The following is a 15750-nucleotide window of genomic DNA, read 5'->3' on the forward strand; positions in this document are numbered from 1 at the left end:
AATGTAAATATTATTCATTAAAATAAATGTTCCCTTACAAATATTAGCGCTGAGAAGCGGGGTAGCGGTTTTGTGATAAAGCGTTTTATACAGAAGAAAACGTAAGGTAACGTAAGTAAGTGTAACATTTACATTTGTTTATTTAGAATTAAGCGAGATAGAATATGCTTATTTTGTCCAAGAAACCTTAGGGATATCGAAATGTTCTGTCAGACCATCCAGATGTTGATTAAACTGCTCGACTCTCTGTTTGTGCGTCATCGATGCTTTGTCCATTATCCGTTTCTTTTGCTAAAATACAATTAGAAAATTATTCAAAATAAATCTCGCGTGATTTTTGAAAACGTCGTAAGTCCAAAAGAGAGGCTCTCTTTGTTTACTTTCTCTTTCGATTATTATGAAGCCATACTAACATTTACATCGGATGTTTCAACAGAGATCTGAAGAAAATAGCTCTGTCTAGCATGCAGAGGTGGAAATATTGCAATAAATGCAAAACTAGCTTCGATATTAGTGAAAGAGAGCGTAATGAAAGAGTCTCTCATTTGGACTTACGACGTTTTCAAAAATCACGCGAGAAATGTCCATTTCGTAGATAAATGACATAATACCATTTTGTCCTGCATCTTTTTAAACGATTCCTCCGCCTTGGTCAGCACACGCCCCACCGGAGCAGCCTGAGTACGGGCCTGTTCGGCACTGCTGCCACCACTTTGCTCCAAGCTTTTTTCCACTTTTTCCCGCAGCTTTTCCTTGTCCTTGCTCTTTTTCTTTTTCTTCTTTTTGATTTCCGAATCGGACTTGAGCTTCAGCTTCCCGCGGCTTACGTGTTCGTACTCGTCCGACATGGTCCTTGTTCCCGGTGCGAGATCCGACTATTTTGGGTGGTTTCGCGTCTCAGGCCAGGATTTTATTTACGGGTCCGCGGAAATCGACAATCAAAATAAATAAACAAAACTGACGTTTTTAGTACACAGTAATAAAAATTTATTCACAATTGCAATATTTTAGTTGCTTCATGGGCACACACGCACAGTTTTTTCTACTCAATAGTGAGTACACACCCGTTTCAAATCACTAAGAGACTGAGTGAAATTGTATTGCCGTCTCTTTTTTTCCCACGGAAATGTTACTCAATTTTCGTAAAAAGTGGAACTACTCAAAATTTGAGTAGTTCCACTTTTTACGAAAAATGAGTCAGATTTCCGTGAGAAAAAAAGAGACGGTCTCTGAGTCTCTGAGTGATTTGAAACGGGCGTGTAGTTTTGTATTGCTATCTCTTTCTTCCAACCCGGTACACGGAGATTCTCGTTTACCCATTAATTAGTACTTTTCTTTGCTATCTTTTTCTCTCTCCAAAAATGAGTAATTCCGCCGAACTTAAAAAAATGGGTAAATTTTTCTGCATGAAGAAAGAGATAGTATATAAAAGTACCCATTAATGAGTAAATTGAGTTTCTCCGTGCAAGAATCGTTTACTAATTAATGGGTATTTTTTCTTTGCCATCTCTTTCTCTCTGCTAAATTTTACTCAATTTTTATTGAAAGTGGAACCTGGAAATTTGAGTTCCACTTTTTTTTAAAGTGGGTAAAATTTCTGTGGGAAAAAAGAGAAAAAATAAAAATCTACTCACCGGTAAAATCAAAATGAGCGCGCACTACACAGGTTTTCATGCTGAAGATCTGAATCAAATGAATATTGTTTACAAAGAAACCCAAAACTATCAAAAAAGGGTTGTTTTCACTCAAAATCGTACTTTTGGCCAATAATTTAATTATGAGTAAAATTACTTTTCTGAGGTAGTTTGCCTTTAATTACATGCGAACAATCTACCCAAGGCTATGAGTTTAGTTTAGCCAAAGTGGATTTTGTTCACTATAGGTAAATTTATTGTCAATAAGCGAATTTGAGTACCTGAACCAAACCCGCAATGACTCGTTTTATGGCACCGTGCACATTCTCCTTATACCGTGTATGCACGTATGCTGCAAGGGCCAAATACCATCGAGCTTGATGTTTGGTCTCATGAGCAAGAGCAGGACAACACACAACCAACAACACCGCGCACGGCAGAGCGAGAAGCCAAGCCCCGCACGGTGCTGCTGCTAACCAAAAATTTTGATCGTTCGTCCGTCGCGGTTCATTCATCAGAAATTTCAGAAGCAGAATCATGAAGAAGAGTGTTTGCGCGTCGAAGACGGAATTATCGGGCGAAAATTGTACGGGAAATCGCGTCGCGAACCGCTGGTAAAGTGAACGGGTGTGCAAACTGTGCTCGGGAGTGCCGCGAACGCCGGAAGTGTAGAATCGACCCCGGACGGCAGCCGCCAGCAGCGGAAAACGATGAATATGTCCAGCTGGATGATACGCAATCGGAGCCAGCGACAGAGAAGTAAATATTTTGCCTGCGCCTGTACCCCTAATACGGGGCGATTGGGGCCCGTCCCGTCGTCATTTTTGTTTTAATGGGAGTCCGTTTACGTCGTCTCTGCGGTAGAAATTCCGTTCCGGGGGTAGGCTTTGGGAATGTGGATGCAGAAAACAGGAAGTGATTGAATGGCGCGGGGGGCGCTACGGGGAAATTTGTGAGGTGCGGACTGGTTGTCGGACAGTGAAAATCTCCTTGCCGTGTTATTAGGTCATGCTTTACCAATAAACATCCGTAGTGTTCATTAGGGTGGCTCAAAAGTGGATATGTGAAGAAAATTACTTTTGCTGGAAAAATCATTTATACGTTGTGATTATTGTTGAAAACGAGTATGTGAACAATAGTGAATCAACGGAAGTTAGTTCTTCGATGATGCCGCCAGTGTGCTCATACGACTAATCATCACCGTTCATCTGATGGAGTTGACGCTTCAAGGACTAGGATTTACTCATATTTCTAACATCACTAAATTATTACAGATTATTATTATTTATAATTACCCCTTTAGGTGATTCAATGTTTTGAGCTGGGAGCTTGTTATTAATTTGACTCATCGAGCAAATGACGCGCAAAAAATCATATAGCGAAGGAATATTTCCTACGAGAACTTTCATCAAAATATTTTTTTTCATTTACCTATTTTTTTTTCTTTTAAATGTTTTCATAAAATTTGGACATCCTTTAACAAGAATTAACATTTCTTTTTTCCGCTTCAAGGACTAGGATTTATTCATATTACTAACATCACTAAATTATTACAGATTATTATTATTTATAATTACCCCTTTAGGTGATTCAATGTTTTGAGCTGGGAGCTTGTTATACGCTAAGAGAAGAATGAATTCTGTCATCAGAAGAAAAAGTAGAATCATGAAAAAAATTTCACAGCGAGGTATGGAATGCAGCTTTCAAAATAATTTTCAAAATTTCAAAATAAAATTTATTTATAAATAATTTATAGCATGAGGTTAGAATTTTTATTATCTACATTATACATATATTAATTTGATTGTTAATGACAATGAAGTTTTTTCTTGAAATGATTCCGGAGATGGTACTACTTTTAATCTTAATTGAATTTCTAATCCCGCCTAATAAATCATTTTCAAAAAAATCTCTGTAATTTTTAAAATTATTTTCAATTCCATTGGCTATACCTTGCCGTGTTAAATTTCAGTGATTCTACTTTTCCTCTGATGACAGCGTTCATCCACTTCTCCTCGCGTATTAAGTTGACTCATCGAGCAAATGACGCGCAAAAAATCATATAGCGAAGGAATATTTCCTACGAGAACTTTCATCAAAATATTTTTTTTCATTTACCTATGGTTTTTCTTTTGAATGTTTACATAAAATTTGGACATCCTTTAACAAGAATTAACATTTCTTTTTGCCTAGCACGCCTTATGAAACGAGTCACGAGGGAATGTCTTGAGTTGGCGATTTGATGTTGCATAAAGAAGCAGAAGGATACCTATATGATATACAGCATGGGTTCCCAAACTGTGGATCGCGACCCGCAGTAGCGTCGTGGGCTGATTACAGGGTTTTACGACTACGCGGATTTCGCGATTTTCGCGGTTTTCGCGGATTTACATTACGGTTTTAGGGTTTCGCGCGGATTTGGCGCGGATTTAGTTTTAGGTGAAAATTTTCTAAATAAAACGCTAAAACTAAGGAAATGTATTTAAATAGTAGTTTGTGCAACTAGTTGCAAAAAGATGATTTTTTCAGCACGAGTTGTACGTTTATCCAACGAGGCTTGCCGAGTTGGATAAATACTACGAGTGCTGAAAAAATCGAGTTTTGCAACGAGTTACACACGCTATTTTTTGCAATGACGAAAAATAGGCTTTAATATGATAAATCTATACCAAAATTGTACAATCGAATTTACTCCACATGATCATTCATGCCAATAAATTATGTTGCGGCAGAGAACAATAAGATTCCATCTTATCGTGTTAAATTGCATAGCTTGAAAAGCTATGAAGCGATGGATGCAATTGCCTTTGGAAAATTGTGATGTTATGTCCAACAAACCATTTCATTTATTACGAGACGCTTAGAGTACACTATTTAAACACTCACCCAAACTAATTCAGCTAAATGTAGTCATGTAACTACTGTCCCAATGTAGGTTTTTTCATTATAGCACCCAAATGAGTGCTATAATGAATATTATGCAACCCATTTGAGTTGCATAATGGTCATTAAAGCACCCATTCTGTTGGTATGGAAAAGTAGGCCGTTTTATCACTCAAATGACAACTGTAAACCAGGTATTATGATCAGGAATTGCAAAAAATTAGTATGATGCCTATCTAGATGGGCTTTATTTTCATTAGCAAATGTTGTTGAGAACAAATTTACGTTTCAAGGTTATTAACATTATTTTTCGGATATGTCCAAGTCCTTATTTAATGGCATGCATTACACTCTCAAGCATTATTTAAACAAATGTTATGAGGAGAGATACGCCACTTGTTGTCATTTTTAATCCATTCTAAAACACGACGCACACAAACCATGTCTATTGAAGGACATGAACACCCATTTTCATCTTGTCAATTTCTTTGTAATTCCAAGATATTTGTCAGTTTCTGATTGGTTGTTTCTTTTACGATGAACCACTCAGCATGATATATTATATCATTCTTCAAAAGTCGTCAGGAATTCTTTCATAATATTGGAACATTTTATATTTCCTTTATAACAATCATCTACACAGTTGAAAATTCTGAAAATTACACGCCATGGAAATAATCAAACGCTTATTTTTATGTTCAATAGCCTCTAATTTTACATTCAACTTTTTCTTGTACGCTATATTGAATACAAGCTCCATAGTAACGACAACCTGTAATTTTAAAAAGTGATGGAAAATTGAGTCGAATCGAATGGAGCCTTTTTGTTACATCATACCTATATGCTGTAACATTTTTATACTGTGTAGAACTGGAGCGGTGACCGCAGGTGACTATAGAAAATCGAAAAAAAATCCGCCTTGAATTTACAAAAGAGTTTTAGCGATGATCACAGAAATTTCTTTAATAAGTGCTCAAAAATAGAACCAGGAGTTTATATCTGGGCAGAAATATCTGGGATGAATCTGCGAACGAAAGATGAATTTCGACAGGAGTTCTCGGAGTTTTTAAACGAAATTCCAGTAAGAATAGTCAAAAAAATGTCTTCATAAACTTTTAGAAACGCTTGTTACAAGAATTGAAGGAGAAATAACGGACTAATTTCTGTAGGATTTTACGCAAATTATTCTGCCGTGTTTCCAAAGAAATTTCTTCTGAAATTTCTTTTTCTCTTTTGAAAAATCTTTTTCACATAAAAATGTTCCTCTGAAATTTTTGAAGGAATTTACGCTTAATTCTGACTTAAAAATCAACGGAGCTTGAGCAACTATGTTAGATTTTGTTCAAATATTTGTTTAACAGAAATTTTGTTTAAAAAACGCAGCTTCATTGTCTAATTCCTTAATATCTACGCAATTTTGCCGTGTGATCAATAACTACAACAAAGCTGCATAATTAGTAACTTCAAAAGAAATTGGTGTTTTGGCAGATTTTTTAATACTTGCCACGTTTATCTTTAATCAATTATGATCAAATCTGGCATTAACATTCCTTTGTATATCAACGTACCTTGTGCCGAATTTTATAAAGTTATAACCCGGACAATAACGGAACAAAACATGCCAAAACCATCATCTAATGCAAAAAGTGGTGCTTATGCAAATTGATTATTGCAATGTGCTTATGTATTGTGCAAAATTATGCAATGTGCTTATGTATTGACTGTTCAGTTCTTGTTCTCTTAGATTCAGTACTTCTAGTGGTGAATAAGGCCGTTTAGAAGGGTTGTAATACTTACCGCAGTTTTATTAGTCCTATTATCATTTTGACACAAACATATGTTGCAGTTTAAAATCCTATTTGAAATCAGTAATATTGTAAAAGAGCTTGAAAAGAAGACGTTCAATACATTGTTATACAAAAATTGACATTTAACGTGTATTTCCTCAAAATTTAGATCTGGATCGCGCGGATTTAGCGCGGAATGGATTTCATGTAGCGCGGAAATGGCGCGGATTTGATTTTAGTCGGCGCGTATTTGGCGCGGAAAATATTTCAGGATCTCCGTAACAACCCTGTGATTATTGATTGGTCACGAAAGACAAAAATCTTAATTCTTCTTTCGTCTTTCTCTAATATACCGGATGTCATTTCACTATTGCGGAAACGAGAACGTTACCCTCATGGGCGTAGCCAGGATTTCGTGAAGGGGGGGGGGCAACTTTTTTGGTCTTCTAAATCGTAGTTTTATAGTAGTTTTATAAAAACACATGAATATTAACACATGAAACCAAATCGAAACAATAATGATTAAAACAATAATGGATTTAAAAATGCGTGATTCATTGCTCATTAGATATTTTTAAATAAAGTGAAAAAAATATTAACGAACTTAGTATTCAGAAAGAATATTAAATCTTCCATTCTTCCATAAGTTTAAGAAAACTAGAACCATACATCTGAATTTCTAAACAAATCCTCTCTGAAATAATATTTAATATAAAATAGGCAGAAAAATCAATATTCAAGCTTTCTCCAGGAATTCCTTCGACAATTGCTCCTGGTATTCAATCCGAAATTCTATCAGGGATTCTTTGGGAATGCCTCCAGCAACTTCTTCAGCAGTGTCTTCAAGAATTCCACCATAAATTTTGCCGGGAATTGATCCGAAAATTCCACCATTATTCACCAGAATTCCCTGCAATAATTCAAATAATTTCGTGCTGTTTCCCATAATTTTTAAGAATAAGAATATTCCGTGGAAATTCCACAGAGTTGCCAGTAAACATTCCTGAGAATTTCACGAAAAATCTTCGAATTTCTTGTGCAAATTCCATAAAATTTTCCGTGAATTGTTTCGAATAATTTCTTGTGAAAATTTCAAAGAATTTCTCCAGGAATTCCACCGGAAATTTATACAGAAATTATACCGAAAATTAAATCAACAATGGAATTTCCGGAGGAGTTCCTAGATTAATTCCCAATGAAATCCTGAAAGAATTCCGGTGGAAACTTCAAGATTTCCACTGGGAGATCCTCCAGGAGTTTCCCCGAAAATTCCTCTTGGAATTCTTCCAGGAGTTCCACCGGCATTTCCAATTTCTTTAGGATTTCCTTCGAAAATTATTCCGGTAGTTCTATCGGCAGTTTCTCTGAAAATTCTTCCGGGAATTTCGGCAGAATTGGAATTTATTTAGGCTTCTTCAGGAATTTATATAGATTTTCCACCAGAAGCTCCTCCGAGAATTTCTCTGCGAGCTCCTCAGGGAATTCTCCGGGAGGTCCTCTGATGATGATGATGGTCCACTAACTCCTACAAACCCCAACAAAGGTTTCAGCTAGACGAGATTTGTCTATAAGATGAATTCCCTTGTTTCCGAGAATGCTTCTGGTAGTTTCCCCGGGGTTCCTTTGAAAATTCTCCCGGGAGTTTCTTCAGAAATTCTTCCAGAAAATTCCTACGTGAGTTCCTCCGGGAATTCCACCAGCAATTCATCCGGGAGTTTCTCCGGAAATTCCTCTGGGAGTTCCACCAGAAGCTATTCCAGGAAATTATTCAGGCTTTTTTTCAGGAAATCATTTAGGCTTTCTTCAGAAATTAAGCTGGAAATTCCTCCCGAAGTTCTTGCGATAGTTTCTCTGGGAGCTCATCCGGGAGGTCCTCTAGGAATTCTTCTAGGAGTTCCTCCTGAAAGTCCTCCGGGAGATCTTACGGGAGCTCCTCCGGCAGTTCCTTCGGGAATTCCTCCAGGAGCAGTTTCTACGAGAATCCCTCCGGGAGTTTTACAGGCAGTTTCTCAGGGTGTTTCTCTGAAAAGGAACTCCCAGAGTAATTTCCGGAGGAACTCCCGGGGGATTTTCTATAGGAATTTCCGGAGAAATTATCAAAGGAATTCTCGGAGGAACTGCCGGTGGAACTTCTAAAGGAATTTATTGAAGAACTACAGGAAGAATTTGGAGGAACTCTCGTAAGAATTCTAGGATGAACTTCCAAAGGAACTTCCGTAAAAATTCCAGGAGGAACTCCTGGAAGAATTCTTAAAAGAACCTCCTGGAGGGATTCCCGTAAGAACTCCCAGAGAAATTCTCCGAGGAACTTCTGGAGGAATTTGTAGATAAATGCCTAAAGAAATGCTAAATGAATTCCTGGAAGAAAGCCTGATTGAATTCCCGAAGGAACTACTGGTGGAACTTCAGAGGAACATCCGGTGGAATACCCTAGAGGAAGAGAAAAAATATTTCTGAAGGAACTTCCGAAATCCCATTTTCCGTGAAATTCCTGCCAAATATCGTCCAGGAATTCCTTGTAAAGTTCCTGGAGGTATTACCGGAAAATTTCTTGGAAAAACTCCTGGAAGAACTCCCGGAGAAACTCCCACAAGCACTTCCGGAGGAATTCCCACATGGAAGTCCTGAAATAATTTTTAGAGAAGTTCCTAAAGGAATTTCCGAAAAAATATCTGAAGGAATTCCCAGAAAAATACCAGGAGTAATTAATGCAGAAATTCCCAGATGAAATCCTGAAAGTATTCCCAGATGAATTGCTGAAGAAAATCCCTGCGGATTGTTCCGAAGAAATTTCTGGAAGATCTCTTGGCAGATATCCGAGTAAACTCCGAGTGAAGTCTGGAAGGAATTCTAGTACACTTCCACGGAAAATCTCCCGGGAGAATTCCTGAAGGAATTCCTGGAGAAAACTAGGGAAAACATGAAGAAACTCCCGAAAAAATACCTGTAAAAATTTCTGGGGAAATACTTGGACGAATTCCAGGAGAAATTCATGAAGATATTTCTAGAGGATTTTTTGATGGATATTCTGAAGTAATTGCGAAAAGAATTCCAGATTGGAATGCTAGATGATTTCGCTATTGAATGTTTGGAGGTATTCCCGAAAAATCCCGGAGGAATTAAAGGAAGAGTTCCGCGAGGAATGCCCGGAGAAGTTCCTAGAAGAATTTCCGAAGGAATTTCTTATAGATTTACAAGTGAAATTATGAGGCCAAATCGGAGGATTTCCGTCATAAATTTTTGAAGAAACTTCTGATAGAATTTTGGGAAGAAATTCCGTATGTATTCTTGGCGGAACTCTCGAATGCATGCCTGAAGGAAATGCCGGATTCTTCCTGAAGAGAGAATAGCCGAAGAAATATCTAGAAGAAAATCTTGGAGAGAAGAAAAGAAATCTTCAAGGAATTTCCTCATGAATTTCCTAAAAAAAAATAGTGGTGGGTTTCTAGATAAGGACGAATTATAATTACATGAGAAGGATTTTCGAACGAATCGAATCGAATTTTCGATTTGTTTGAATTCCATTAGTAACGGAGTTATAGCTATAGATTCAGTAACTTAGACTAAATGATAACAAAATTCCAATCATTTAGTTTAAGTTACTGCAACTAGCGCTCTAACTCCGTTATTAGTTAATTCAATAACGAACCATTAGGCAAAGTTGTAGAAAAACCTTCGCACTAGAAGTCCACCATACAACATGATTTGAAATTCAGCTTCTGGAATGTGTTATTGACAAACTACTAAATGATCGAACGCAAATTACTGAATGATCGTTAACATCCTTGGTTCCCAGGGGAGCCTCTAGAAGGATTTCAAGGAGAATTTTTGAGCCCGAAATGTTTCGAGTTGTTTTGAACTTTCATATATTATGGATCCTGGATGCCCTAATAAGTTTTGGGAATCTTTTGAATTTCAACCACCAATTTCTGTATATGATTGGATCGTAAAGTGCACATGTTTGGGGGAATTCATTTCAGTACCCGTTCAATCTTTCCACAATTTAGGGGGGGCAACGCCCCCCCCCCTTGGCTACGCCCTTGGTTACCCTGGCATTTGTGCTGGCATGGAAGATGTGAATAGCGTTACATCCAGCTTAACGGATTTCCATGATAAACCACTTAATCCAAAGATTATGAATACACGCCTCCACTTCACACTGTCGCCGCAGTGCCGTGACGAGCTCTTCGACTTCGGTGATCTCGTCCAGGTCTTTTACCCTTAGATTCACCTCCGTCGTGAGTGCCCTCACCTTGACCGTCTCGCCTAGAATTTCCTCCGCCAACACCCCGCTTCAGCTCGAGGATCATCTCGCCCGTCCGGGTGCGTCTTATTCGACGTACGTCGGCGCCGAGTTCAGCGAGCTTGACGTCACTCCTCATCGCCTTCAAGACGTCCGATACTTAGCCTCGTCCGTCCTGATGACTAGGGCATCGCCCCTGGAGCGATTGGCAGCTACCCTAGACTTCTTGCTACCCTCATTCGCCTGGGCCTTCATCTCCCTCTATTTTCCTGGTCTGGGGCGGCTGAGAGCTCTCAGCCTGCCGTAACGCCTTACCACCGTCTTTCCTGGATGGACGAACCTTTCCAGGTCCTTCCTCCCCCGGTTATGGAGGTACCTGGCCGGGGTTCAGCTTCCCAACCCCACTACCCTTGTTTGGGGTAGTAAACCTCCGCGTTTTGGAGCGGCCCCCAGGGAGCTCATCCCCTGGAGACTGTCTCCCCCGTTTTTGTGTCTGCTCCGTTGGAGCAGTCACCCCCGACGTGCCCGCGAATACTTGAGCCTCAGTCTGGGTAGACTTTGGCACCACCGTCTTCGCTGACATGCCCTCGGTCGATTCGACCTTGCCCGAGTCCGCGAATCCTTGGGCTCAGTCTGGGTAGACCTCGATTCCACAGATTTCACGGGTTTGCACTTGGCCGTCCCGACGCCTTCTCCAGCTAGGCGTCGAACATCGACTTTCGAAGTTTCAGCAAGCTCCCCTTGAGGTCCTTGCTGATATTATTCTTCGATGACGCAAAGTCGATGATGGCGTCCAGCTGTTCCGTCGCCACCTCGAAGACCGAAAGCCCATCGCGTTTGCGGTTCATCGCCCTCACAATCCATGGCCCGCCTATAACCTTAGGTAGGTAGGTAGGTAGTTCCGTTCCACATGTGTAGGTACCACTTGAAGCATCCATGGCCTGTTAAAAACTGGGTCAAGCCAAAGCTTAGCTCATGAGGTCTGGTGATCCATGCCGACACACTTGGGACATCCCCATCGCCTGATGGGTCCACCTTCCCTTAGCCGAGTTGTCCCACTCCCTCTGGCATTTGGCCACCGTTGCTGCCTTGATATTCCTTCGAGCGTTATCGGTGCCCCTAAGGGCGTAGCACTCCTCGTCTTTCTACACCACCAGTTTGATAGGCATCATGCCCGCGGGTACACATGCCGCTTCGCGAGATACGGTGCGATATGCGCTGATGACTCTCAGGCACATTAGCCTATTAGTACTCTCCAGATTTCGCACGTTTCAATTTACACTCAACGCCGATCCCCAAGCTGGACCTCCGTATTGTAGTATTGAAACCGCCACGCTTGCTGGAACACACCCTAGAGCTGTTCGCCATCATCCTCGATAGTGCCGCTATCGCCTTCGACGCGTGCTTGCAGGCGTAATCGACGTGACTTTTAAAACTCAACTTATCGTCGAGCATCACTCCCAATTGTTTCAGAGATATCTTAGAGGTGATGTCGCAGCCGCCGACTCTAATTGTCGCCTCTTGAACCGATTTCCGGTTGTTAACGACTATCATCTCCGTTTAATGATGCGCTAGCTGGAGCTTCTTGCTGCGCAACCATTCCTCCACTAAACTGATCGAATAGGCTACAGTCAATTCGACCTCCTCGATGGATTCTCCGTACACGGTCTTGGTTACGTCATCGGCGAATCCCACTAACTTGACTCCTGGTGGGAGCTTTAACCTCAACACGCCATCGTACATCACGTTCCACAGCAATGGACCCAAAATTGATCCCTGTGGGGCACCTGCCATGATGGGGGCGCTAACCAAGCCTTCGTCTGTCTTGTAAATCAGTACTCGATTCTGAAAGTAACTTCCCAGAATCTTGTACCGGTACTTACAGCCGAAGCAACGAGTTCGCGATCTCCATCCAGCACGCACGGTTGAATGCATTCCGCACATCGAGTGTTATTACTACTAACGTATACCACGCCGCTTGCATTCGATGGCGACTTTTGCAGTGTCAACTACCGATTTAATGGCACCCAGGAGAGAACTTCCTTTCCGAAAGCCGAATTACTCACTCGATAATCTTCCTACATCCTCCACGTACAGCGACAGTCTGTTCAGGATCAACTTCTCCAGTAGCTTCCTTACCGTGTCTATTAGACATATTGATCTGTACGCTGAGGGGTCGCCTGGTGGCTTACCAGGTTTCGGAAACAGGGCCAAACGCTGTCATAAAGAATGCCTAACCTAAACATGTCCGGATTAGTCATTATGGCTGCTTTCAACACCATGTTCGGGATCCCGTTCGGACCAGGTGCTTTACTCGAATCGATGTATGCGACGGGAGAAAGCTCACGGGCGAGACAATGACGATAACTCTTTCGGAAGCGGCGGACATGATCAACACGAGTCCGTTGATCTATTTGCCACAGGACTCTGGTAAAGCAGAAGCACTGACGCCATACCATTTCGATTCAGCAACGGTATTGAGTGCTGAAGGTGGAGAAGTTTTCGGCGGGCTTTGCGGAACGTGTATAAGCTTCCCCGCTCCTGACAGAACAAATGTGGGAGATATGGTGCCGGGAGTATCTTCCGAAGATCAACCAACGGTCGAAAGGGTTCGACGAACAGGAGCCCATAGTCTGGTATTCGTAAATGACGGGATGAACTAGAGGTCTTGGAAGCGAAGCATTGTAGGTAGGTAGGCGTATTATAGTTGGAATGCCTTACACGGAGGCGAAGCCATCATCACCGCTAGTGGAATTATCTGGGTTTTCAACAATAAAAATCTAAACTTTGAAACAAAAAATATGTATCAACCAAGAAAATAAGATTACTTATCACACAATTATAGGTGCGATTTTTTTTTAATTATGTTTGAATTGAGTGCTTTCTTCGGCAGTGTGAATTAAAAAAAATATTTATTTTTTAAATTTTGGCGAAAGTTATATCATTCAGCAGCAAATTTTGTCAAGATTAAGATACCTAACTCACAATGAATAATTGTGTAAACAGAAAAGTATAATTTATTCATTTCTTGAAAATTGTTGAACTGATCAATGATACCCCGGCGTTCAAAGATCCCCCGGATTACGCTACTTCAATAATTTTGATACAAATATGAATGAAAAATAACGAAGAGTGGTTAATAAATCATCTGTTGGTGAAATTCTGGACACTACGGCTAAACAAATTACTAATAAGTTCACCAACGAGAGAGCAAGATTCAAAGACTACTATTCGTTGAATGAAAGTATGATAATGGAGCCATAGTTTGGCACTTTGGAAATAGACGCATTCGAATTAAAATGTTGCTCCGCCCTAACCGGATTCCATGTATCCCGGAGTCGAAGGGTTTTCCACGGTTGACGAAGGCCGACCACACTGAAACGCAAACTGCCGCCAGCGTATGAATTGAATCGAATGGTAGCGCGGCGGCGTAGAGGGATGCCAGTTTTATTTATAGAAATGCAAAACAACAGCTGACGACGGTTGTTCTAAATGGGTTTCGATGGTGTGTCGATTCAGGGAGACATGTCGACTGCGTGGTTCGATAGCAAATAGTTTCTTTCTGCCACTATAGTACTTACTGGTAGTAAGTTACTATAGATCCAGAAATAAATAGTTGTTTTGCTCTAATAACAGGGACATGTTTGCGATTTTAGTTAGTTTACAAAGAGCAGCGCCAGCCATAGTGATTTGATAAGGCACCACTTAGTGCAAGAACGTTGCCTTTAAGAACAATAGCGTGGTTGCAACGAGTAGTCCCCCACCTCATGTTCCACCAGTGATGATCTTTAATGAGTTTGTTTTTATTGGTTTAAATTGACAAATAATCTGCGTACATAATCAGAAAAGTATAAAACTGTTTGATTATTGTTGATAACATAATCGTAATCGTTCATTTGTCCCATCTGCTTCAAAACACGATTTACCGCTGCACCTAACCTTGTTAGCTGGCGGTGATGCACATTTTCTTTCCATAAACCTAAAGCAGTCATGATATCATTTTAAGTAACCGTACTTTTTCAATTACTTCATAATGATGTGATCAATGATTATTGTGTAATTCGGTTCATTGGTAATTGCCGAAAAGGATTCCAGAAGAGAAATTACTTTTCGCATCATGGCATGGAGTCGTACATTCTTTGGACTTAATTCATCCCCGTGCAAAGAGTTTTCAACATCGCTAAACTTAAAAAAAATACGATGGCTATAATTTTTTTTTATATAGCTCAAAATTTTATTCAATCACTGGATTCCAACCTACATTCACGCCTCACATCAATAAGGAAAGAATGCAACACAAGGGCACAACTTATGTACGCTAGCTATAGGTATGCCAACGAGTGCAAACTGCAGCACAGAAATGATGGATGACGGATGATGCAAATTCCGGTTAAGGACGAACAGAGCCACAATTTTCCTGATGTCTTTTGTTTTCTCCCTCTCTCAAGTCGCAAATGGAATCCCTCATCCATCGTCGGCGTGGCGTGATACTCTACGATGCAAAGTTGTACACTACAACCCGATAGTATAGTACCACAGGACTCGAGCCTGCATCTGAAGAGTATACTATGAGTACGTATACGTGAAAATGCACATCGTAGAACGTCGCAGTTGCGCATCAAGCACCATCTCCGTTCCTTCATATGGACGTTGTAGCCGTAATTTCGAATTGATTCAAAAACACGTGACACGTCTTGGTCACAATGTTTTTCATCTGCCACCAACGACGGTGAAAACGGCGACATACGTTGATTTCGCTAGCAGAGTCTCTTCACTCGTTTACTCCTCCCCCCAACAAGCGCATCCCAAATGTAAACAAACAGTAAACGCGGTGTAAAAACTGTATCATTGACCTTTTTTGTCGTTTCTCTTGGCTGCTTCGTGTTCTGGCTTTCGATACAATAATATCCGAGAGTGTGTTTTCAGCGAAATGCTGTAACGATTTTCCCAAAATAGCCACATCGATTCTCGCGCTAAATTTTGCAACGGTGGTGGACACAATGATCCAATCAAAATGCGATAACATCCCCCTCGGGCCCAGCAGGGATGGCAGCGAGTCACTGCTGTGCCCGGGTATACGGGATCATAGTCCGTGGATTACACCATTCCATGAGTCCAAAGAGATAATCCGAACCAAAAAAAAATATGTAGGAGTTTCTTTAGTGATTACTGCAGTAATTTATCTAGGATTTTTTTCACAATT

At 40.4% G+C, this 15750-nt stretch overlaps 2 protein-coding genes across 2 annotated transcripts in view; one reads left to right on the plus strand and one right to left on the minus strand.

Moving 5' to 3' along the window:
• Positions 1 to 107: 107 nt before the first annotated feature.
• Positions 108 to 965, minus strand: LOC134212661 (protein FAM32A-like). Its single transcript, XM_062690711.1, has 2 exons — positions 612 to 965; positions 108 to 291 (listed from the first exon to the last, which is right to left on the minus strand). Exons 1-2 carry the CDS (start codon positions 846 to 848, stop codon positions 169 to 171), a joined length of 360 nt encoding a protein of 119 aa, XP_062546695.1. The 5' UTR covers positions 849 to 965; the 3' UTR covers positions 108 to 168.
• A 1116-nt stretch (positions 966 to 2081) lies between these two features.
• LOC134206575 (rapamycin-insensitive companion of mTOR) overlaps positions 2082 to 15750 on the plus strand; it is a 43805-nt gene continuing 30136 nt past the window's right edge. The window contains exon 1 of the mRNA XM_062682301.1: positions 2082 to 2393. Coding sequence (XP_062538285.1) covers positions 2345 to 2393 — 49 coding nt within the window. The 5' untranslated portion in view covers positions 2082 to 2344. The remainder of the gene's footprint in view (positions 2394 to 15750) is intronic.

The sequence above is a fragment of the Armigeres subalbatus genome, chromosome 1, assembly GCF_024139115.2.
Source record: "Armigeres subalbatus isolate Guangzhou_Male chromosome 1, GZ_Asu_2, whole genome shotgun sequence".
Taxonomy (NCBI): domain Eukaryota; kingdom Metazoa; phylum Arthropoda; class Insecta; order Diptera; family Culicidae; genus Armigeres; species Armigeres subalbatus.